Source organism: Carica papaya, chromosome 8 (assembly GCF_054855325.1).
Source record: "Carica papaya isolate Zhongbai chromosome 8, ASM5485532v1, whole genome shotgun sequence".
Taxonomy (NCBI): Eukaryota; Viridiplantae; Streptophyta; class Magnoliopsida; order Brassicales; family Caricaceae; genus Carica; species Carica papaya.
This window is the reverse complement of record NC_142316.1, coordinates 2,237,140-2,262,703: the sequence shown is the minus strand read 5'-3', so window position 1 is coordinate 2,262,703 and position 25,564 is coordinate 2,237,140. Positions and strand designations below refer to the sequence as shown.

At 34.1% G+C, this 25,564-nt stretch overlaps 2 protein-coding genes across 4 annotated transcripts; both read left to right on the top strand.

Moving 5' to 3' along the window:
- The first annotated feature begins 1,401 nt into the window (after window positions 1–1,401).
- Window positions 1,402–19,990, top strand: ZIFL1 (zinc induced facilitator-like 1). 3 transcript variants are annotated; one of them, XM_088209815.1, is made up of 17 exons: window positions 1,402–1,690; window positions 5,474–5,514; window positions 7,716–7,770; window positions 7,867–7,969; window positions 8,092–8,194; window positions 8,289–8,342; window positions 8,412–8,474; window positions 9,124–9,173; window positions 9,286–9,361; window positions 9,778–9,993; window positions 10,405–10,492; window positions 14,897–14,982; window positions 15,109–15,216; window positions 15,811–15,855; window positions 15,942–16,030; window positions 18,362–18,405; window positions 19,551–19,990. In XM_088209815.1, the coding sequence occupies exons 1-17, from the start codon at window positions 1,543–1,545 to the stop codon at window positions 19,640–19,642; spliced, it is 1,461 nt and encodes a 486-aa protein (XP_088065941.1). In that variant the 5' UTR covers window positions 1,402–1,542; the 3' UTR covers window positions 19,643–19,990. The 3 variants fall into 3 exon arrangements, with proteins under 3 accessions (XP_088065941.1, XP_088065942.1, XP_021890815.2); XM_088209816.1 differs by lacking the exon at window positions 1,402–1,690 and adding an exon at window positions 2,268–2,618; XM_022035123.2 differs by lacking the exons at window positions 1,402–1,690; window positions 5,474–5,514 and adding an exon at window positions 7,101–7,123.
- Window positions 19,991–21,831: 1,841 nt separating this feature from the next.
- Window positions 21,832–25,258, top strand: LOC110809319 (Plasma-membrane choline transporter family protein). Its single transcript, XM_088209730.1, has 5 exons — window positions 21,832–21,990; window positions 22,163–22,552; window positions 22,971–23,882; window positions 24,273–24,506; window positions 24,692–25,258. The coding sequence occupies exons 1-5, from the start codon at window positions 21,973–21,975 to the stop codon at window positions 24,866–24,868; spliced, it is 1,731 nt and encodes a 576-aa protein (XP_088065856.1). The 5' UTR covers window positions 21,832–21,972; the 3' UTR covers window positions 24,869–25,258.
- The last annotated feature ends 306 nt before the right edge of the window (window positions 25,259–25,564 follow it).

Sequence of the window (25,564 nt, the reverse complement as noted above, 5' to 3'; positions counted from 1 at the left end):
ACTATTAATATATACCCAACTATTGTTTAATTAAATAATTAATATATATATTTTTATAAAAGATAGTGAATTTTTTTAAAAATATATAGAGAGTTAAACGAAATAAAACGTGATTTAGATTTGACAAACTCTAAATCAGAAAATACTAGTGATGTCGTCTTTTTATCGTGTTAAGAAGAGCGGTAGGTGATAAAATATGAGGATGATAACCAAGTGGGGACAAAAAGACTTGATTAACTAATAAATCTGTACATCGGTTCACTTCCCTATAAATATGCTCTATTTTAACTTCTCGAGTCCTCTCAAACCACGTCTACATAGTATACACTAAGTGAGAATTAACATTTATATAGATGACCTTCTTGTTATTCACTTTGTTGAGTTTTTGAATCGCAAGACTGCTGTTTATTTTCAGGATTACTTTATGCGTACTCAAATTAAAAATAGTGAATTTAAATTTTGTTCTCGTGTGAAGGATAACAAAAATAATACTCGTTCTATTAAGCTCACGGGCAATCTCCATATAAACATTATTAGAGAATTATTATTAGTGTATAACGAACTATTATTTATCTAAGCAATTAATATATCTCTTTTTTTAAAAAAGTTATGGTTCAAATTTTGTTCTTACTTGAAAGGTGATGGAAATAATACTCATTCTACTAAGTTTATGAATAGCCTTCATGTGATGATATAATAAAGCTATTATGAAATATTTACTAATGGGTAGGATAAGTTCTTTTATTCTAATTCATGATGTCTACTGGTTATATGATTCATTCAGGGAGAAATTGAGTTTTAAGAAATTATGAATGATTTTATCAATACATAAATATATAACTCTTCAGAAATTTTAATTACGCTTGTATATTTTTACAAGAAATAGTTGATTTAAGTTTTATTTTCATTTAAAGAATAATAAAAATAATATTAATTTTACTTAACTCATGAACAATCTTTAAAATAACTATTAATTTATAAATAATTATTATTTAATTGAATAATTAATATCTTTCTTTCTTTATAAAAAATAATGAATTTAAATTTTATTTTTTTAAAAAAATAATAAAAATAATACTCATTTTACTAAGTGTAGGGTGACCTCTTTAGAAAAATTATTTGAGAAGAAAATAAATAATAATAATTAGAATAAAGTTGGTTAATTATTATATTAATTTTTTATATGCTTATATAAATAATAACACACATAAATATAAATATATGATTTTAGAAAATAGAAAAAGAAAAAAAATATTTTTATATCGCAATCAGAAAGCTAAATGTTTTTGTCGTTGTTACATGTGACGTCATCAATGATGATGACGAGAGAAAGAGGATCCAACAAGGCAGCTACGGGCTGTATGTGTGCGCGCGCGCGCGCGCGTGCATATATTCGTCATTTTCTGGTTCTGAAACCGAAAACTCAGTACCGACCATTCTTTTCAAACTCGTCTCTGTTTATGTTCTTCTTTTCCTTCGTAAAAAGGAAAAAAAGAACAAAAACTGTTTCTGTAACTCATTTCCAGTCGATCAATCGCAGATATGGAGACTGGAGAAATGAAGAAGACGTTGTTGGAGAAGAGCTACCATGAGGACTGTCCAGGCTGCAAAATTGAGCTCAAGAAGCTCCAGCACCGGGGTTTGCCGATCAAAGAATTTTTCTCCATTTGGATTATTGTTCTCGCCAATGGTAAACCCTAATATACACACACATATATATATATATTTTCATCGCATTTTTCAAATTTTCATTCTTGAGCTTTCAGTCTTCAACAATGAATTCGATCGGTTACATATATATATATATATATCTGTATGTGTGTGTACATATAATATATACATATGTTTACCTAAACAAAAAAATCTATATATAGGAAAAGTTATATTCAAAATTAGCAGTTAATTTTTTTGGATGAACAGAATTAGCAGTTAATTAAGTTTAGAAGTGTAGAAATTAAATTAAAAATTAATCAATTTGCATTGTAAATTTAAATTAAATATAAATTCTTAAATATTTTATGAAGTAGAAAGTTCATTAATCCTTTTTGGATTCTGTTATTTAATATATTAATTTGAAATTAATAATTCAAATAATAGAAATAGAAAATAATAAAAAAATATTAGTAACGTTTTTTGTTTTTTGTTTAATTGATTTTAAAATATTTAATATCACGTCTAGATGAATTTAACCTGTTCTTATCTTCAATCCAAATCCGATTATCCCAGATTCATTCCCTCTTAACCCTAGAATTAATTGAAGGACCTGTAAGGAAAGCAGCGTTCCCGCTCTTTCTGTTTCGCTTCAGATGACTTTCCCCGGAGTTGAAGATGCTTTCTTCAAACTTACGCAATTGAAATTGGGATCCACGCCTTTGGTCTTTGACCTACTGCATGTCCGGCGGGCGATTTCACTTCCGGCGAGCGTGAGTTCGCGGAGGGACCGGGCGTGGCAACTATGGAAAAGAATGAAGTGAAGCTGCGAGAGAACTTCACAGTTCATAGCTCTAGCTGGTGCGGCGACGGACCGCATCAGTCGGACCTGTTGTTGAAGATTAGTATCTCGAGGTTATGATGACATTTGCTTTGCTCGTATCGAAATACTTGATGGCGAGACGGAGGTGAGTGTACGAGATTGCCCGCCGCTCCTGTTGATTCCTTTTTAGGATTCTTTCCAGATAATGTTTTTATATAATTTTTGTTAATTTCCATAATTAATAGTTTATGATATAAAAGACAAAATATTTATGATATAATATGATTTAAATAAAATAAAATAATTGAAGAAGAACGTTTCCGATCGCAAGTCGTGCTCCTCTGCTCGTGAGTAGCCTCGCGGCTGGAGTTTGAACGTGACTGTGACTGGTGACTGATAGTCGATTGTCGTTGGAGGTGATCAGTGATTGTTGATGATGGTAAGTTGGTTTAGTGGGTAGTAAATATATTAGCTAGATTATAGGGCTATAAAAGAAATTAATCATCTTGTAATGGCGATCAGAATTGTTCTCCTCTGCTGTTCTGTCTCTTTCAGTTTCTTTCTACTTCTGTTACTCCAGATACTCACACATTATTGGTATTAGACCATCGATCTGGGCAAAATAGTGATCTCTGAGAACACGACGACACAATATTTAAGAAGGCTGGATGAGGTGGCGAAATAAGTAACCTATGTGAAAAAGAAACTAGATCAAGATTTAGGTGAAGTAAAGCTGGTAGAAAAGAAGTGACAGCAAGAATTGGGTGAAATCAAGAAAATTTTTGTTAGTCTCACACACAATGCTCACTGGTGTATGGTGGCAGATTCAGATAAGAACTCCCTACATCAAGAGTTGGAAAATTCTGGAGCCAACTAAAATGAAGGAAATAAAAATTTGGAAGACAATATGTAAGAAGCTAGTGTAACTTTGGAAAATACAGCAGCTCTTATGGAGGAAGTGGCTGTCACCAGCTTGGAACCCACGATGATGAAGCTGGTTAGGAGTCTGCCAGAAGCTGTCGATACAAAGAGGGTACCCAAAACATGTGTTGGACCAAACCTTGACGATGATGATCTTAAAATTGGACGGTTTCTCCTACTATCAAGAATTTTCAAGCACATTTGCAAAAAAAAGTCTGACTGCAAATTTGGCAAAGACTCAGGAAATCTGGGATTGGTGAAAGGTTCATGCATACAATTTAAATAAACAATTTTCCATGAGCAGGACTTGGTTGGAATACTTTTATGGATGTCTAGTTACATAACAAAGCTCCAACAAATTGTCTAGCCCGCTATACAGATCCAGGTCTTGAGGAGCGTAACAAACAGAAAGAAAGAAAGACGAAAAAGGTAGATGTTTAACTAGGAGAAAGCTTCTCTTTCGATTGATAAGACCCTTAAGATTCATTGTCCACCTTGAGGACAAGGTGACTTTTAGGGGGAAATACTGATATGTGGGAAATAATTATTTGAGTAGGTAATAGATTAGTTACAGGCTAGAGCTCTAAAAATGGAAAGCACCATCTTGTAGAGACATTAAGGAAGGAAATCAGAATTTTTTTTTGCTATTTCTCTCCCTGCTTCTTTTTCATCTCTCTTTTAAATCTATCGCTCTCTTCTCTGAATCTTCCCTCTGTAGTCTATGTTGCCCTATTATTCTGTCTCTCTTTATTTCTTTCCAGTCTTATCCCTCAAAATATCTAAATATTGTTGGTATCAGAGCTATACACCATCTCCCCTAGTTGCAACCGTGTCGCACAATTGGTGACATCGGAATTGCTCTATTCTCTGGGGACTAGTTAAACATAGCCGGTACAAAGCTAGCTAACGTAGATAGGTCCCTAAGGCTGCAGAGTATGGTGGATTTTTATGTACTAATTATACGGTAGAGACTTGGATCCTACATCAAAGGCGCATGACTATGATGTGGGGTTTAGATGAGTTTGGATTCTCCAACTTTAATAGCTAGTTTTTGAGGCGTTGTTCTCCTAAACTCATATCGGATGATGATTGTGGGTGGTGGAAATTTCAAGAATAAAATGAATTCTTGATAAATCCGAACAAGTAAACAACATAAGTCAACACAAAAATAACCTGAAAAGCTTTGGACATTTAAGAAATTATCATGGTGAAAGCAAATTGTTTATACCTACCCCATCTAATATCCAGAGAGGGATATGATCGGTGAAATTTAAATAACAATTGAAGTCAATCTCTACTAGTACCTCGGTTTAAGTTCTTTTATGGTTAGTGGTTTTTTGAATTTTGTTGTGGGTTAAGGGGATTTGGATTTGAGACATTATGAATTGATATCAGAATATTACTAAAACATAGGAGTGCATATTGTGTTGGTATAATCTGGACTTTGTGGTAGTCTTTCTTGTGATGATATGTAGCTCTAATAAAGCCATAACGACATGAGTAGAGAAAATCGAAAAAATTGCATAGGAATGTAATTGAAAAGATTGTTGACTGCTAAAGTTGTCTAGTAGTTCTTTGTTGGCAATTTCAGTTTGAACACTAGGATTCTTTAGGAACCTCGATGTATCTTTGAGTGTCAAGTAGTTTAATCAGTAAAAACCAATAACTGAAATCTACAAAGAATCTAAAAATGGAATCGTACCAATTGTTGATTAGAAGAATTAGAGAAGAGGAGGATTATCTTTCATATGATCAAAAACAAGAATGGAGAAAGGCCCCTGCATTACTTTTAAGTCCGTCCGGTAAGTTCTATATCCAGAGAAAGTGTTACTGATCTCAAATGATCAAGTTTTATTCTTTCCAGTCACATTTAAAGAAAGATGGTGAAGCTATCGTACTTCATTGAGCATGTTCTTTATAATGCACTGTTATATGTACTACACAGCAAAAGGTGGTAGTAAGTTTCTTGCTAAATTAATTTTGTTTTGGTATTTATATTTTGGAGTTGTTTTACTTAATTATAAGATTTCTCTCACACATGTTATCCCTAATATTTATCTTCTGTCTTATTCTTTTCAGCACTTCCAATATCATCTCTCTTTCCTTTCCTTTATTTCATGGTAAGTGCTCATTTATTATAGTTTAGAAGTTGTCACGAGTATGCCATTTCTGATATTTTCTTCCTTCTTTTGCATTGTTCCTGTTAGTTTAATGAACAAAGCAGGAATGCAAACTATAGTTATTCTTTGTAATTTCAAACTATTCTTTGCTCCTTGCAACTTAACATGGTTCTACATCTATGCCACTAAACTACCAAAAGATATTGATGTTCTTGCTTTTTCCTCTTTCAAAGTAAAAGTTTATTTACATCCTGCTGAACTAAATTTGGACAGAATAACAATTGAATAGAAAGAGGAAGCAAGAAGCAACACAAGGAACTAATAAAAATAGATTAGTGGACTGGCAGTGATACTCCAATCTCACATGAGAAAGATATGTAATGGTTGAGTTCTATTTGGATTCAAAGCATATGCTATGAATAACTTGAGCTTAGACTTTTGAAGGCTAATGGTTCGGTTTCGAAAGATCTTGGTGAACTGTCTATGAACTAGAACTTTTGGAGGCTAGTAGTTTGGCTCCAGAGTTAAAATGCAACCTTTACCAGCCTCCCAAGCAAAAAAAAAAAAAAAAAAAAAGAAAAGAAAAAAACTCTAGATGGAGCATTAACCTCCCAAGTGATTATAGAAAGATCTGGAGAAATTCTTCTAGCATTGAGCCTCCACACTGGTTCGTCCCTAGTCCAATTAACTCTAACCCTAGCAAGGGCTAAATAGAGCTCTCTAACTTTCCAATGATTAAGATTTTTCATGACCTCTAAAATCCACTCTCCCTCTTCCACAGTACCACACTTTCCTTAGAAAAAACTTTATATTTTAGTTTAATTAGGAAAGAAATGTTATTTGTGTTAGGGGTCTAGAATAAGATAGGAAATTTTGAAGTTAATTAGGGAATAGAATCAGCTAAAGATCCTTAATTTATTAGGGAATAGAATCAGCTAAAGATCCTTAATTTATTAGGGAATAGAATCAGCTAAAGATCCTTAAAATTAACAGTTTAATATTTATTGTATTTATCGATGTTAGATGTGGCCAGACTATCAAAGCATTATTAAAAGATTATCAGAGAATAATTCTACGAAGATTGGTGAGTTCTCCCTCACAGACATTAAGTCCTAATTCCACATTTCTCAATCCATTACTATGATCTTTAACTCAGGAACGTATCTATTTCATTATTTTTTTAAAGAAATATATAAACAGTGTCATCTATTTCATTCTAAGTAATGTTTCATACTCCTTTCTGGTTGTGTTTTCAATATTTTTACTTTTAATGAGGATAATAGATTTGGAAGTTTACTAAAAGTTTTTTGTTATTTTCAAAGATTATGTTTTTTGACACTTCAGCATTAGAAAACTTGAAGTCAAGTTTGTTACATTCTAATTTAAGATCACATGACGTAAGAAGTTGGCCAATAGATAATATAAATTGTTTTCTAACATTTAAGATTCATATACTGTTGATATTGGATTATATCCCTTAAGTGGAGCATGTATATGTGCAGTCAAGGCATGGACAGAGTATCTCTCATCACGCGGCATGTATGTGAGTGAGTAGTCACAAGCAGGGCAAACTTTTGGATAGAGGGATATAACTAGTTCTTATGCCATGGTAAATTCTAATAAAAAACCATATAATATTAGGAAAAGTGGCCAAACAAATATATAAACCATTTCAAATATTTGTACTTGTTTGGTGTGCGATTACATCACTTAATAGAGTTTTCTCCATTATGAGGCAGAAGAAATTTTAATAACATTTCCTAAATAAATTAGGATATTTAGTTCTTGCAAATCTACAATGTTGTAATAGTATTTAATAGATGGGCAGTAATAAGATTCTATTTATAGTTTAAAATTTCTCTTAGATTTATTAATAGCAGCTCTAGTCCTAATTAGGTCGGCTTAAATGAGAGGCAATAGATACATTCTAATTTCTTTCTTTACCAATTAAAGAGCTATATTTTGGAGACTTTCTTAGCAAACTTGGTTCTATATGATTTTATGATGCAACCAAATCTCACTTTAAGATTGCTGTTTAAGAGATCTCATTGGGATGTCCAGTGACTTGCTGGATGGCTGAATTCCTAGATGCGATATCTAGGTTGAACCTTTCATACCAAAGTAGAAATATTAACTCTAACCTGTCCAATGTCACTTGTTCCAGTGGTTTTCCTTAATGGTTCTGCTAATTCATTTTGCAGGTTAAAGATTTTGGTATTCCAGAAAAAGAAATTGGCTATTATGCAGGATCTTTGGGTGAGTTTCTTCTCTTTTTTTCCCCCTGCATATTTTTATCCATCACATTTCAACTGGGAAGCGAGTTTTCCTAACAAATGTCTCGATACTTTGAAGGTTCTTCATTTATGCTTGGCAGAGCTTTGACATCTGTGATTTGGGGAATGGTGGCTGATCGTTATGGGCGAAAGCCTGTTATGATTATCGGGTGTACCACAGTGTTAGTAGAATCTATTTGCATATGCATGAATCTTATATTCATAATCTGGAATTCATTCCAGATCTTTTTTTTTCATTCACTTTAACAAATAAAATTGAATATATTATTTTAACTGGATGCAGTGTTATTTTCAACACTCTCTTTGGCCTTAGTGTTAATTTTTGGATGGCAATTTCTATGAGGTTTCTTCTTGGGAGTTTGAATGGTTTACTTGGACCAATAAAGGTTCCTATTTGTCCAATACTGTTTTTGGTGCTTCTTTTATATAATTAGTTCAAGTTTTCGTGGCCTGAATATGGTTAACTTGCTCATTGACCAGGCATATGCAAGTGAAGTTTTCCGTGATGAACACGAAGCTTTAGCATTGTCAACAGTAAGCTTTCCTGGCGAGTTTATTTTTGATATCTTGGGCGCTGTATGGTAATTATTTATAAATTTCCAGATTTCTACAGCGTGGGGCATAGGATTGGTCATTGGTCCAGCTCTGGGAGGTTTTCTTGCACAGGTACTTAAATTTGTTGGCCTCCAAAATGCTACGAAATATAATTTCAAATTATAGTCATTCCTTCTGTAGCAACAACCTAAACTATGCATAAGAAATAATGAATCAATGTCTACATTCTTGTGAACTTTGATCTCTCTATTTTCACATTTATCAGCTGCAAATTCTTTTGCTTGTTTACAAATTAGCGCATGTTATACTTATTATAGTTGAGGGATTAGTCTCATCTTTTATAAGGAATGCCACACTATCTGCACGTCAGACAACTTTTGTCTGGGAAAAACCTTTGCAAAAACAATACTGTAGCATCATTACTTTCCAACTTCTTATTGTGAGAAAAGTGTTTAGCGTAGGGCTGAAAGATGTGGAAGATATTGTTACTTGACCCAAATGAAATGACAAGCATATGAATTTTACAGATATGAAGCAGTGAATAGATGATGAACGTCGTTTTTTGCTTTTTGTATATAGGATCTCTTTTTCATGGTTGTTCTTCAACTTGTAGAAAATTCCAGTTTTACTTGCCCCTAAGCAGCCTATATATACCTGAATTTACCTTATATTAGTATTTGCTCTCCATGCACCCTTTCTATTTATGATTCTGTTCCCCTAAGATTATTCTTCTCATGTTTCGTAACTGTTTTCAATTTAGCCAGCAGAGAAGTATCCAAACATATTCTCCAAAGAATCCTTATTTGGCAGGTAAACAAGGTTCACTCTACTTTTATCTCTCTTTTTTCCTTTCTTTTAGTACCATTTTTTTTCCATCGTTTAACATGTAAGGATATGCTAAAAATTCATTTTGTATTTGCAGATTTCCATATTTATTGCCCTGTCTCTGTATATCAGTTTTTGCTTTAGGAGTAACCATTGCTTCTCTCTGGCTTCCGGTACACATTTCTTAGTAGTTTCTTTTATCTGTAATTGATTTTTTGTTGCATTTATCTTGTTTGGAAATCATAAGTACTTGATTTATTATTAATCCTTATTTATTCAAGTTGTTGGTGTGGGAAGGTGATATAATTGATCAAATCTTACTAAAACAAAGAGAGAAAAGAAAAAGAAAACAAGGTTCCTTGTTAGTTGATGTAATATTGCATAAGATAGTCTCTAGTTACAGCTGCTAGAGATCACCCCATAAACTGTTGAAGTTAGCAATAGTGGTTTATGTTTGATGTATTCATGGTATTTCCCAACTAAGATCTGAAGGAGTGTCCAAAAGTTTGTTTCTAGCTGTGATTATTTCCTAAGCTTTTGGACAATTTGTGGCCCTAGTTATTTGTTTAACAGCCACCGGTCATTGCAGGAAACGTTGCACATGCACAATAAAGACAATATATCAGATGATGACTCATATGAAGTTTTGGAAGCCGCATCTAATGAATGTAATATTCAAGGAAAAGAACGAGAGACTGAGGGCAGCCAACCTTCTTCTAAGAAGAGTCTCATAAGGAACTGGCCCTTGATGTCGTCTATTATTGTATACTGTGTTTTCTCACTTCATGATATGGCTTACACAGAGGTATGGTTTATATGTATAGAATTTACATATGTTTTGATTTATGTTTTCTGAGCTTATGCTATCTACATGACTTTGCTTGCTTAACTTTCCAAAAAGACATTGTCCTTGCATACTGAACAGTGAATTCTATAACTCTGTTTCTTGGATTAATCTTCTGCTGGATGAATTGCGATCCATTTTATTTTAGTAAGTGAAGAATCAAATGAATGGGTAACGTACTTAAATAACTGAAAGAATTTTGGTCATCTGCACATATAATTTGATGAACTATTCAAACTGCTAATTCCAGCTTCATATACAGAAAAGAATGTTACTTTTCCTACTATCCTCTCAGTCCTCCTTTTGTTTAATAATTTTGATGCTGATAATAATCTAACTACTTGTATGTGGCAATTGATTCTTCTTCTGCAGATATTTTCATTATGGGCTGTCAGCCCAAGGAAGTATGGAGGTTTGAGCTTTTCAACTGAGGATGTTGGTGTTATTCTTGCAATATCAGGTACCTGGTACAGCATTAATCTTTCGGATCCTAATCATCCCATAAGTTTGACTTCTTTTTTTAATTCTTATAACCTGGTCGATGTCATGAAGGGTTACGAGTTTGTTATGCTTCAGAGAACCTATTGCCGCTGGAAAAGTTCACTGGATAACTTACCAGTGTAGGTCCCATGGCAGCAGCAACAAAGGAGAGGTTGACCCTCATCCATACTCCTGTTGGATAATGATTGACGGAGAAGTAGAGGATACTTAAAGAGTTTTGATCAACTAAAACGTTAGAGTTGTAGTTGTTGGAGGAATCTAATTGTGATTAGCTTCCTTATAAATAAGTTTATTGTTGTCAATAAAAGCATGCATCATCAATCAAAGTAGATCAGATTTTATACTTGAAAGATTATAGGTCATTTTAAAGGAGCCTTGCCATGGGTTGACAAGACTCTGAATTGGGAGAGCAAGCAACCAGCTTGCTTCTCGACTTAAGTGTCCAAGGCCATGTGACCCGATCTCAAGCACGAGACTGTAACAATTTCTTATCAGATGAGTGATCATGGGGGATTTCAAATCCTTTCAACTGTAGTTTGAATTGTACCTCAAGTAGTATCAAGAGGACAGCGTGCTCTCAGAGGAAAAACAAAGAGAGTTGGGGTGCAAATTGAAAGTCTATCCAAAGAGCTTCCAGCCACAAAAAGAGACACTTCCAACACCAAGTATGGTGGTGCAACAAACAACCGGAGAGTTGAAGTTGGGGTGCAGATTGAAAGTCTATCCAAAGGGCTTCCAGCCACCAAAAGAGACACTTCCAACACCAAGTATGGTGGTGCAACAAACAACCTGTAGCGGGGAGAGTTGATTTCTCTCTTCGCAATGGCAACACATTCATTCGGATTGCTTGATAGATGTGAATATTTTTTCTGTCAGCAGTGGATGACCGAAGAAGATAAGGTCTGACTTTATCTCTTTTCACTTTTAGGATGATGCTTAGCTCTGGTTCCTTGAGCTCAAGCGTGATTGGCTGGAACTAACATGGGAAGAGTTCAAGAATTACTCTATATGTGAATCAGAAACAAATTGGGAGAGTCGGTGAAGTTGCCACAAGAAGGCCGAAAACCAGCAGCGCTTTCAACAGCTTTCAGCACACACTTTGACTCTCACACTTGCCCAGAAAGCTGAAATCTTCATCGGTGGACTGCAAGTGCACATAGCTATACAGGTAGAGTTCCAGCATCCTCTAGATGTCACTATTACCATGAGCTTCGCCCATGTCTTCTAATGCTACATTGATTAGAAGGAAGAGAGAGTAATCTAAAATGAGCCGTGAACTGACCGCCATTCATTAAAAAACTGTGCCCAGAGGAGATGAAGAGGAGAAAGAAAAAGGTCGATGTTTCATTTGTGGACTTTATAGCATGTCATGTTTGTAAAAAGTTGTTTTGGCTTAGAGTATGCAGAAGAGGAAATTGTAGGTAAAGCAAGGTCGGCTCAAGAAGAGGAAGAGCACTTGGAAATATCCGTCAATGCCATTATAGGGGCAACAACGTAGCATGAAGGTTCAAGCCATTGTCTCAGGATTCCAATTGCTCATCTTGGCAAATTTGGGCAGCGCCACCACTTTGTTGATGGACCTGTAACTGGAAAATTGTTGCTTCAGATGTACCCCCATAGGCATCCCAGAGTAACGGTTGTGAATGAAGAACAGGTATTTGTTGGAAGGTTCAGGTGGTTCCAAGTTAAAACACATTTTTAGATTTGGAGGAGTACTTGGGGTCAATTGGTTTCTGTAGGCACTAGGGTAAACTTCTCTAGCTACAAGGAATTCAACCACCTGGCAACCGAAGGTGTATAGGGGTTGTGGCAGTTTTACTGGCAATTCCCAACAAGGAGACCTGCACCTTCTGTTATTAGACTATGAAGCCATCTTTCAAGCTCCAACCAGACTACTGCCTCAATGTTCGCATGATCGCGTAATCTATTTTGAAGGCAATACCAACTTGGTGGTGTCAAAACCTTAACCGCTAGTCCCAATTTCTGGGAGGATAAGATAGTGCAAGAGGTGGCGGAAATGCTTTAGCAAGGGATTATTAGGCACAGTCCATCAGCTCTCTCTTCTTCTGTATTGTTGATAAAAAAAATGGTATTATGTGAAAGTTTTATGTTGATTATAGGGCTATTAACCAAAACAGTATCAAAGTTCTCTGTTTCGAGGAGGTTTTTTTCGTTGTGGGAACTTCATAATGGCTTGCTTTTTCATAAGAAGGGCGTGTCTTGGTTATTGCCTTCAGCACCGTAAAATATCAGTCATTATCTCAGTCCTCCATGACCAAAGACATGAAGAGTATTAAAAAATGCTGAGGCACATTACCAGTAACTTCTATTTGGAGGGAAAAATCAGGAGGTGCAATACTTCGTCTAGACTTGCATCACCTATCAGTGACATAAAATAAAGCAATTGCAGCCCACTTGTCTCCACCAATTCTTGCAAGTGACTACACGAATATGGGCTGATATTTCAATGAACATCATCGATGGTTGCCCTCATCCCATGGCAAGAATGTCCTGGTAGTATCTCATTTCCTCCTGGTGGCACCTCTTTATACGGCAGTCACTGCTTCTCTTTTATTCTTAACTCTATCTTTAAATTATGCAGACTACTGAGCTCTGTTACTGAGCTCCCTTTTGCTTCTATCTAGCATCCACAAATAGATGTGCAAACTGAAGTTGTTAATCGCACCATCAAAATGTCTCTATGGTACTTCAGCAGCAACAAGCGAAGGAGATGGTTGGAGTGGTTATTTTTGACAGAATACTGCTACAAGGCAACTGTTACTCGTCTTTGAGAACAATTCCCTTTGGGTCATCTATGAACATTACAGCTTGATACTAGCCAATGTGCAAACTGTGGAGATTGAACCTCATATCTAGGACCAAATAGTTAAGGATCTATATGAACACCTCCTTTAAAGCTCAAGCAGCCATGAAATCAGCTTTAAGGTGGAGACAAGGTGTTGTTGCATCTCCAACCTTATTGATAGCTATCTTTAGGATGCAACCTTATCAAATGCTCATTCCATGATTGCCTTTTGAAATCTTGGAACTACTAGGGTTGGTCATATAACAACTGGCCTTACTAGAAGAGTCTCGCTGCACAATCCCAAGATGTTGCCAGCAAATATCCAAAGCTTATAGACAAGCTTCATGACAGGGAGTAGAAGAATTTTATTCCCCAGTAGAACCTATTGTCGCTGGACAAATTCATTGGAAGACTTACCAGCATAGGTCCCTTGGAAGTAATAAGAAAGAGCCAAGTGGGGGGCGGGGGGGGGGGTTACATTCATTCAGATTTTGTTGGATAATGATTGGCACAGCATTAATGGATACTTAAGAGTTTTAGTTAGGATTGGCTACCAAAGCCTTAGGATTTAGATTCAGAATAGAACAGGATCTAAGAATTCTGGAGTTATAATAAGGATTTACCTACGATTAGTTTTCCTACAAATAAGTTTATTATTATTATTAAAAGCATTATCATTAATTGAAATAAATCAATGTTTATTCTTGAGAGTAAATCAAGGATTTACCTCATAATAGGCCAACAAGGCCGGAAATTTCGTGACTTCAGTGTCGAAGGTCTTGTGACCTTGTCTAAGCATGGACTATAGTCAACTGCATTCTTTTTTTTGTAGTGATAAGTTGTGAGTTGCATTTTGAAATTAAATGCATTCTGGCAAGTTTTTTTCTACATCTTTAAGCATGTTCCTAAGATAAATATCAGAAAAACTTTTAGTTTCAGCGTTGAGAAAAAGACACAATGTTTAATTGTTGAAAGCTTTCATGTATATATTTACCAAAAAAATGAGTAGGTCAAGTTTTGAAATGATAGCTAAAATATGTTATGAGTTTGAGAAGACAAAATTGCTTTCCAACATGTCAAATTTTCATCAAATCTTTTGAAGTTCAGGCTCCATTTGGTACATGAAAATATATTTAATTTTCATGTCTAAATTTATATGCATTTACATGTGTTCAATAATGAAAATATGTAAGAGGTATGCATTTGTGAAATAATCAAGCACAAAGAATATAATTACTTTGAGAACTCTTTTATTTAAAAAAAATTTCAAACTCCATTGTTGCTCTTACCATTATTTTTCTTCATTGTTAACTAACTTATGACCCTTGGGACCCACTACCTCTAGGCCAAACCCGGCAGTGGTCAAAAGAAAATACTAGTTAATTCTTACTCAATTATATTAAAGATGTCCTAGTAACAAATTCTGGTGAAGAAATTTCTTTTAAGGGTTTTTCAAGGCACAATGAATCTTCCTTGATGATAACCTAAATATTCCTTTTTTTTTCTTTAAACATGAATGTCAAAACAATGCTGAATGCTCTCTTCTCTCAACTCTAGGTTTCAGCCTTCTCGTCCACCAGCTCTCTCTATACTCTTATCTGGAAAGGCTTCTTGGGCCAATAGTGGTGGCCCGTATTGCAGGGGTAAATTCTAACACCCTGTAGGTTTAGCAAAGCTTCTTTACTTTTTGCTATTTATCTTTAAAGATATAATTTACTTTCCTTTCAAGGTTGTCTGTTTAATTTCCCAATAACATTATGTCTATGCAGGTCCTGAGTGTACCTGTTCTGGCAAGCTACCCTTTTATAGGGATGTTGTCTGGGTTCAGCCTTAGCTTATTGTTGAATTGTGCGTCCGTAACAAAGAACTGTTTAAGTGTAAGCACAACAATTTGAAGAAACTTTTATTTTTGACTGAAAGAGACTTTTCTTAATTGATCTATACAGCTAATAACAGTATTATTTTCTTTTCTAATTTTGTATTTGATCTGTTTTATGATTTTTTACTCACTAGCCATGATATTTTGAGGATCTAGATTTTTATGCTTTTCTTATTTCCAATTTCTTGTCCTTTCTTTTGTTATAAACTTAGATTCATCTACCTTAAGTTGTGCTATGCTCATCACTTTCCTTTCCAATTGAGTTCAGAAAATTACAGGTTTAAATTAATCTTTTGATTTGTTTTTTCTTTTTGTTGAAATTTACTTCCATATTTAGATTTTGAAATTTGGTCCTATGATTGCTTTGCTAAAGAAAGTGTAACTGTTTATAAAATGGAAGATCAAGTCCACTAAAGATGATAAGGTATATAGTTTAAGATATTGAAGCCATGAAAATGGTATCTGTTTGCCATGAGAACTGTGTTAATTATGGACATTTGTGGTTAATGATGTGTATATAACCTCATTATTTAGAAACAAGCTTTTGAATTTTATACTTTTTAAAACACTTTGTTTAATTTTCTTTTATCAGATGTCCATTATAACTGGCTTATTCGTTCTGCAAAACAGAGCCGTGGTAAGTATTTTCCAGTTTATTTCGAATTTTACTCTTCCAAGTTTCTGATTTGTTTAATGTCAAGTTACTTACATATGAAATAAAAGGACCAAGACCAAAGAGGAGCTGCTAATGGCCTTGCTATGACAGCAATGTCTTTTTTCAAAGCAGCTGGTCCAGCTGGAGGTGGTGCCCTGTAAGTGTCCTATCCAGTCATATATATTTTCTTTTGCTTATAGATAATGGTGGAAGCCGGACATGGTTATCATAATTGTTGAATAAGCCAAACGGAAGTTAAAATTGATAGAATACTAGTTAGTTGTGCAGAAATGATGGTAACATACAGTGATTTACAACAGACTAGGGTTGGCAACTAGACTATGTTATGCCCCAAAATTGCTGAACACAAGACGGCTCCAGAAGAGGTAAATCACAATTGTGAGGAAAAAACCAGTAGTTAGGCCCCCCCTAGAGGAAGAAGAAACTAACTTTTTGACCTTTACTATGATGCCTGTGTTGGTTCCTAGTTTAGGCATAGTTAGCACAAAGATGTTAATCAGTTAAGGAGTCATTTAGGAATAAAATGAAACAGGAAGCTGAGCTATGTTAATTATGGTCCATTATCAGTTGCCCTCATGAAACAGTAACTTATTGGTGCTGCAGCAAGAGAAGCAGATCTCATAGCTGTGGAAAAGCAGTAGTTTGGGTCCCACAAGAGAAGAAAAAGGCAAATTTCTCTCAAGAGTGAAGTCTATATTGGTTCCTGGTTTAAATTTTAGGAAAAAGAGTTTAATTAGGTTGAGTTACTTAGGAGGAATGAAATGAAATAAGAAATTGAGTTTTGTAGGAATAAACTAAATAAGAAACCAATTCCTCAATGTTAGAAGTTTAAAATAAGGCCAAATAGGAATTGTTTTATGCTAATTAGGGTAAGAGAATTAACAAAACTCCTCAAAAGTAAGAAACTAGGGCTAGATCTGATACCTAAATGTCACATTGGAAAAGCATATAATTGTAAGCTCTATACGATACTTTAAGTTGCTTACTACTAATAATTTGAGCTTAGGTTTTTTATGGACAAAGGTTTAGGCCTAAAAAATTGTTACTGATGCTTGGATTTAAATTATTCACTACTAATAACTAGTGCTTGAACTTTTGAGGTTTATGACTAAGAAATTATTGTGTGGCTGATGCTTCCAATTGGAGCGTTACAAAACATACACTAATCTGATGACTTCATTCTGGTACAAACTATGGACCTTGTGGGTTTCTGATTATGATTTGTGGTTGTGATATATGCCTTGATAAAAAATTGAATATTTGAGTGGTAGGTCATATGAACCTATGTTTTTCAGGAATCTACTAATAATAATTATCAATCTCCCAGTGTTACATCCCTAGCTAATGGTAACATAAGGTGGCTAGCAGAGTAGTTATTAGCAGTTCGTTTAAATGTTGCTGCCGAAATGATCTGGTTAAGCAATCTGCCAAAGTTTCAGAAGAGGTTGTTGCTAGTTGAGAGAGGTCTAAAAATGAAGTCATAGCATGAGAGCAAAATCTTGAGACTGCAGTTCAGCATCATTCAGCACTTGATCAGGTTGCACATTTTAACAGGGTTTTCAAGGAATTTGTTATGCCACTAAGACAAGCAAGAGAGGAACAGTAGCAGAAAATTCATGAACTAGAGTATAAAATTTCATGATAACCTTCACTCCATTTATATGTAGCACATGGACAACCTCTAATTTTTAATATTTTTCTCTTGGTGGATCTTTACTCTAGCTTGACCCCATTTCTTTTGTTTAGTGCTTTAGGAGAAGCACCTCAGAAGGAGGGGTACAATGAAATGGTAAATTACATAAAAACAGAAAAACACAAAAGAGAAACCTATGAACCAAAAGCAGGAAGGCGTAGTGAAAGCCCTTTGTTGTTTTGGTTCAGGGTTTTGTTAAGTAATTACTAGGAATGAAAGAAAGAAGAAATTAGAGTTATCTAGGAATAAAATAAAATGGAAATTTGTTTATTCAGGAAAGGCATAGAATAAAAAACCTGACTGTAACAGAGATTGGTTACTTAGGAGTAAAATAGAATAGAAGTTATTTAAGAATTAACATAAATAGGAAGTTGGGCTGTAGTAAGAATAAGTCAAATCCTTCAACGTTGGGAAACCAGTTGTGACGGTCTTCCATGTACACTTGAGCTATAAAAATTATGAAAAATGGTTTTGGAGTACCCCACTTTAGACATTGAAGGGTTGCTAACAAGCTTCAACTTCAGTAAGCCAATAGCTAGATCCCTCTTGGACAGTAGTTATTAATGTTTGACAAAAATGAAAATATTACCAACACACATGAATGTAAATAAAATTATTGTTCTATCATGCTTCTTGGTGAATTACTTTCTTTTAGTATTACTTTTAAATTTATGCGTGGGACTGTTTCATTAATGTTACGATCTTTGCTGGTTGAAATACCAACCTTTTATTAGCTTTGACATTCTTCACAAATTATAATCTGGTTCTTAACAGATTTTCTTGGGCACAAAGGCGTCAAGATGCCGCCTTCCTTCCAGGTAAGACAGTCGACTATAGATAATGCAATCCTTGGCTAGAGTTGCTAGAAACCTAATTGGAACTGGGATCTAAGACAGAAAAACAGGTAAAAAATAAATCCAGATAGGATCATTGGAATTGGGAACAGTTACTATCACAGAGTTGTTAGTCACTCAATCAATGAGGATATATACATCAATGTCCTTTTTCCATAATCGATCTTTTTAATTATAAAAATCACCTACATATTTATGAGGTGTTTAATTGTAATATGATTAGATATTTCAAAAAATTTATAATATGCTTAGAATACATGAAGAAACAATGATAGATAGGACTTGTAATCGAATAAGAAATAAAATCCTAATAAAATACAAAGAATATATTCTTGTAGTAATGCTATAACTGATAGTTCTAGTATTAATCCTATACTACTACTAATCTAGAAAGCTATGCAAGATGGTCCGTTGTCACTGTAAAACTCCTAGGTAACTGCTGGTAAAACTTGTTTGTCACGTGTGATAATTTTATCTTATTCATCTGCAAGTCACGCTCTATTGCTCGAGAAAAAAAGAATAAATAAAAGAGAGGAGTTGTTTACTCCCATAAGATTCTTCCTTTGAAATGTTTGATTCAACTTGGTAATTTTGATCATAATAGGCAACTTTTCTTTGCTGAGTCCAATTACTTCTACTGTTTCATGTTAATGTTAGGTGGTAGGATTGATAGAAGTTAACCATGGGAACAAGCTCACTAACAATTGCCTGGACATTTTTGCTTAATTGTTTTATCAATGTCCCTTCTCCTGTTCTCTCATTGATTGAGATAATTGGTGATTTATTTTTTAAGTATTTGAAAAGTTTAAATTAGTAGAAAATAGTTATAAATTTATTATTCACAATTACAGCTATAATGGCAAGCTTAGCAAGTGAACTTGAATCCGAATAGATTCTGATTGAAATTACCAAAGGTTATACATACTGCTACTTCCATATCCCTTCAGCTGAAATAAGATACAGAATCTAGTATACGACACGAAAACCAACTGTAAATACCAATAATAGATTCTTCAACTTCGTAGGTTGTATGTTGAAAGTCCACATACTTGTATATGAAAAATGAGTGCTGATCATAAATCTAATAGCTATTGTTTTTAACATTGCAGGAAGCCAGATGGTATTCTTCATCCTCAATTTAGTCACAGTGATTGGAGTAATACTTACATTCAAACCATTTCTAGTTCAACGACGTACATAGAATTGTTGAAGATGAAGTAAATGACATTCGAAGAAAAGTAACGACCTAATTTGGTGAAGCAAATTGGAGTTTATCGCACGAATGGAGATAGAACTGCATGTACCAGAAGTCCTTGATTATTGTATTTGAAATTTCTTAAATATGTTAGGTAACCAATTCTTTGGTGGATTGATATGCCTATAGAACACACATTATATTGTTAACATATAATGCCGAGGGTGTTTAGAATGATGCTCTCGGTACCAAAATTTTGCCATGCATAGGTGAAAACCTATATCAAGACTGGTTGGTTATCTGTGGTCTTATTATTCCATTATTACAGTGGTGCTAATACACTAAATTACTGTATACATGTGGGTTTTTCTTTTCTTTTCTGGACGATGAGAAGGGGAGAGGTCTCTCTAGAATGAACTCGAATCGGGTTATGCTTTTTTTAGATGTGTTTTCACATGAGAAATTTAAGAGAACATATGAAAAAAAAAAAAAGAAAGAGCTAACAGGAAGAAAGAAACAAGGACAGAATGAGAGTAGGATCCAACACCAAATGGAGGAAAGAGCCTCGTAAGCAAATCCAGTTACAAAAATGATAGATATAGTAGTGGGTGTATGTATCGTTTTGGTGTATATAAATTTTTTTATGAAATAATTTGCGAATGCATTTATAATTATTCTCTTTTATGAATTTTTGTTTTTAACACAACATAAAATATGTTGTGTGTATATATAAAAAATATGTACATATCCGTTGTAAAACGGTGGCGTTTGGCACCAAGTCACAGGCTGACCGAGGTCTTTAATTAGGTTTTAGTTCATATCCGTGTTTAATGAGTAATTTTTAAATTTTATATAAAGATTCAAATTATACATTATTAATAATTTATTATTATAATATTATATAATATCTACCGCAAAATAATCACGAGATTATTATGCCGTAAATAATAATAAAAAATAAGTAATTTTTTAAAACGTAAAAAATCCTGTGGGTATAAGTACTTATAATATTTTTTTAATATATATAATATATAATAATAATAATAAAAAGACTAAGTTGTTAATTTATAAGCATCACGAATTAAGTAATATTTAAATTTTGAATTTCTTTTTTTTTTTTTGTATAATATGCTAAAAAAATTAATATTATTAAAAAATTAACTAAAAAGAGATGAGGTAGAAAAAATATCCACCACAACGAGAAACGTACATGCCATAGAAGGTGGGTCCCTACATAAATCCATTAGGGAAAAGAAATATAAATACATACATATACTTATATATATATATATATGCCATCCCTGTAGTTGCATAATAAATTTGTCTCACTTAGAAAAGTATGAGATCATTCAATTTCTTCTTTAAGCTTCCTTTGTTCTTATCTTTTAAATAACATTCCAAAAACCAAATATAACTTAATTTTCCTTCTAAAAAATTAGATTTTATTTTAAATTAATTTCTTTTTTATCCTTAAAAACTAAGTTAAAAGTAACAATTAAGATCTTGACCAAGATTATTTGAGTTTGAATTATTTTAAATATATAAAATTTATTATTTTATGTACGTATTATTTATTAATAACAATAAATTTATAATATTTAATTTAATAAAACTAAAAATTAAACTCATTAGTATATTTATAAACGTATAATAAGTAAATTAAATTTTGTCATAATAAATTATTACGATTTTAATAAAAAATATTTAATAAAATCATATTAAATATGTAAAATTTGTTATTTTGTAAATTTATGGACAATATATTTAAGTTTTATCTTATTAAATTATTATAATTCTAATAAAAAAATATTTTGAAATAATTATTATCTTTTATTTAGAGTATTTATATAGAATTAGTATACATTTTATTTATCACAAAGGAAAAAGTAATATAAAAATAGAAGGATACACGGTCCCAAAATTCAAAACATGTATCATAGTCCTTTGTTGACCAAGAAGATCAACGCAGTATTCCAATTTGTATTTTCCGAATAATCAAATCCGAACCGTTCATTTCATCGGCATCAACGTTTAAAAAGTCCCCACCACCAACTCTTGCCATGTACCTCACCAACACCCAAACCCAAGAGGTCCACGTGCTTTAATATGATTCCTCTAATCAACTATGCTTCTTATTGGCGCGTGCTTCCACTTCCTATGTTTGGAGCGTTGAGACATTATCTCACGTGGGCCTTTAATAATTCTATGTAATAACGTTACCGTTGTGAAGGGTCCGATAACAACATCATCGATCCACAGAACAAAAGAATATCCAACGTTTCAGACGATTACGCCGCCGACCGAGGTCGTCGGGAAGTGACGTCAGCACCTCCGTCATGGGTGCCATGGAGCCTGTAAGCTGATAAAAAAGACAGTCCCTTTTGATTATATAAGCTCTTTTTTTTGGGTTCCTTCTCTGTTTCATTTTTAGCCGTTTCTTTTTCTTTGAGCCGAAGATATTTTATGTTAGACAAGTAGAGATGGAGAATTTGTTGAGGATTAAATGTTGTTTGTGTTTTGTTGCAGGTGGTAGCGAGAGAGAGTGAAGAGAGAGGAGAGAGAGAGAATGATAAGGAGAAAAAAGAAGGAGATGGAGATGGAGAAGGAAAAACAGGGGAGGAAGAAGAAGAAGAAGACGACGAAGACAAAGAAGAAGAAGAAGAAGAAGACGAAGAAAAAGAAGAGGAAGAAGAAGAAGAAGAGAAAGATGTGGAGAAAGGAGAAGTGGCTACAGTGGAAGAGAAGGTGATGGTGGAGAGAAGTGATCATGTGTCAATGTTGCATAGGTTGAATCCAACAAACCCTTTAAGGATTGTCGTTAATGGCGGCGCCAGAGTCTCTACACCTTCTCCTTCTCAGCCTTTTCACCCTCCTCAGCGCTCTTCTCATCGGTCTCGCTCCACGCCTACCCCTCAAGTAAGTTCTAGGAGAGGATTCTCAAAAGAAAAAAAGCAGCTGGGTTTATTTTTTTAGTTGATTTTTTAAGCTGGTTATTGAGATATTCAGAGATATTCACTAACATGGACCATGTTTATGAAGAATCCTAAAAAAATATAGATTCCTGCCTGATTCTCAGGTCAACTGTACCCTTTTTTCCCCATAAAAAACACGAGCTGGTTGGTCTGAAAATTTTTCACTTTCTCAGTGGGTTATTTATAGTCTTGATTCTTCAAATGAACAATCAAGAATTTTTTCTTCTTTTGAGCTGATTCTTCATCTCTCTAACTCTCTCTCAGGTACAAAAAAAGTCAAAAGATATGTTATATTTTCTTCAAAACAAATTCCCAGTTATTAATGTAGTTTTGGTGGGTTCTTGTTTTCTTTCTGTGGGCAGCAAACACTATCATCATTGAATTCAACTAGGTACACAAACAAGATATCTCTATTTCTGTTTGTGCTTCATGTGATTATAGCCAAAGCCGTAGTCTGTTTTCTGGTGTTCAAGGGGATTCAAGGGCTAGTAGGATCAGCAACCAGCGTTAAGAGGAAGGAGCAAAGGTTACTTACCCATTTCTTGCCCCAAGTTGAAGCTGCATCACTCTTGAGCATTACTCTTGCATTTGCTTGGCAAAAGGCAGTAAGAATGTGGCCCACTATCATGGTTCATGTCATAACTTGGAGTGGTTTTCTTTTGCCTTTATCCGCTGGCCTCCTCTTGATTTGCCTCCAAAAACCTCCTACTGATGGCGTTGGAGTTTGTTTCATGGTCTTTGCAATTGGCAGTGGCTTGTATGCTTGTTGGATTAATCAAAGAACTAAGTTTTGTTGTAAGGTTTTAGTTAAATCTCTAGAACCAGTTTCAAAGTTCCCAGATTTGAATCAGCCTACTTATTGGATGCTTGGTGTTGGATTTATGTGGATGTCTTTATGGATTTTAGCTGTGATTGGAGCCTTGAACTTCTACTTTTCACCTTTGACAATAATCTTACTGGTACTGAGCTTGGCCTGGATTGCAGAAGTCATGAGGAATGTAGCCAATTTAACAGTTAGCCGGGTAATTGCTCTATATTATCTCAGAGGTATGCAGTCTAGTACTAGGTTTTGCTTTCATAGGGCTTTGACTCGAAATCTTGGAAGTGCATGTTTGGGATCTCTCTTTGTGCCAACGATTGAAGTCTTGAGGATAGTCGCCAGGATTTTGAACTTGCTCAAGGGAGAAGATGAGTTCATGTTTTCTTGTGCTCATTGCTGTCTTAGTGTCATGGAATCCATCTTCAATTATGGCAATGGTTGGGCTTATGTGCAGGTATATAGTTACTGATAAAAATTTCTTTTGTTTTTGTTACATTTCATGGATTGGAAGTGTTCATTTTCCATGTTTTAAGAAAAGGTCTCCACTAGGGAAAGTCTAAAAAAAAAGTCATAATCATGTCATTATATACTTCTGGGGCTATTGCTAACATGTCCTTTTCATTCAACAACCATTTGAGTTTTTCACTTTCGTTTTCTTTTTATTTTTCCTGATGAATCTTTTATTAGGCTAGCTTCTACTGAAGAGTGTTTTATTTGATTTAACTAACTTTAAATTTCCAAGAATCCTCTTTTAATAGCCTTGTAATATTAGGGTTTCTTTAAGATGTTAATCTTTCTATTCTAATAAATTGGCTAAGCCCTTCATCGGAAACAATTGTTGTAGATAGCTGCATATGGAAAAGGGTTCGTACGAGCATCACAAGACACTTGGGCTCTCATCGAGAGACGGGAAATGCAAGCAATTGTTGACTCTGATATCACCAGCTCAATCTGCTTCCTCACCGGAGTTTGCAGTGGCTCAATCTGTGTAATTGTGGTTGCTGCTTGGACTACAACAGTCTACCAGCCCTTCACAGCCACATTATCCCTCCTTACTTTCTACATTGGATACCTTATGGTTAGTACTACTTATTTCATGACTGGTTAACCATATTAATCTAATATTCTTTACATATATATACATATATATATGTCCATGTGTGCGTATATGTTGTAAAGGATTTCTGATTAACAAAATCAACTTGGGCATTGTTTAATCTTTATGTCTCAGCTTTCTGATTAACAAAATAACCAATTGTGCAGACAAGGATTTCAATGGCACTGCCACATGCTTGTGTGAGTTGTTATTATGTTTGCTATGCTGAAAATCCAGAAAACAGATTATTTGACAAAACAATAGAGGATCATCAAAAGTTGATGAAAGCAGGCCGCGATGTTGTTGTGCCTACGCCTAGAGTTTCCCGGAGAGTTCCAACATAGGCGAATCGGTTTCATCCCGGGCAAAGTTAGGCGCTTTTTAGCTCCATCAAATGAGCGAAAAGTCACCCAGAGCAGCACATTGGATGGCAATACATACAATTCAAGGAAATAGTACCTTGTCAATTGTTCATTTTGATGGATTGTGGAGAAAGGAAAGAAAAGAGGGAAGTCCCCACTGAGATTCCAATCAAACACAAAGCTACAAGGACAAAAGTCTCTTTAGTCATCTCCTTTTTGTAGGATATCCATTAGTGAAAACCAAAAGTTCCCCAATTTATTTAATTAACTTCTTCATAATCTCTTTTATCTCCAATTTTCTTTTTCACAATTTAATCTAATCTTTTTTGAAAAGGTCAAGGAAGGATCCTATAAAGGTGTGAACTTGAACTATCTTCTTATCTTTCTTTTTAAGGGTTTAAATATTGGATTTCAATTAGTTAATGGAGGAGGCAATCTGTTAGGTGTCTCTTAATTTTAATTAGTATTATAGCCAAGACCAGCAAAGTGTTAGGTTCCCAGAATAAAGAAAATAATTTGGTTAAATATTTTGGATTAAATTTCAATATGTCATTTAATATTTTTTTATTGAAATTATTTATTTATTTATTTATTTATTTTTTTAATAAAATTGTGTATTCCAGTTGAATTAATTGTATTATTTACTTATAAAAAAATTAATTATATTATTATTAATGT

Bases quoted from the DNA above. Each gene is read 5' to 3' on its own strand.
- ZIFL1 (XM_088209815.1), top strand. From the start codon at position 1,543: ATGGAGACTGGAGAAATGAAGAAGACGTTGTTGGAGAAGAGCTACCAT. The intron at 10,493-14,896 runs GTACCTGGTACA...TCTCAACTCTAG, and splicing joins TGTTATTCTTGCAATATCAG to GTTTCAGCCTTCTCGTCCAC. The intron at 14,983-15,108 runs GTAAATTCTAAC...ATGTCTATGCAG, and splicing joins TGGTGGCCCGTATTGCAGGG to GTCCTGAGTGTACCTGTTCT.
- LOC110809319 (XM_088209730.1), top strand. The intron at 22,553-22,970 runs GTAAGTTCTAGG...TTCTGTGGGCAG, and splicing joins GCTCCACGCCTACCCCTCAA to CAAACACTATCATCATTGAA. The intron at 24,507-24,691 runs GTTAGTACTACT...CCAATTGTGCAG, and splicing joins TCTACATTGGATACCTTATG to ACAAGGATTTCAATGGCACT.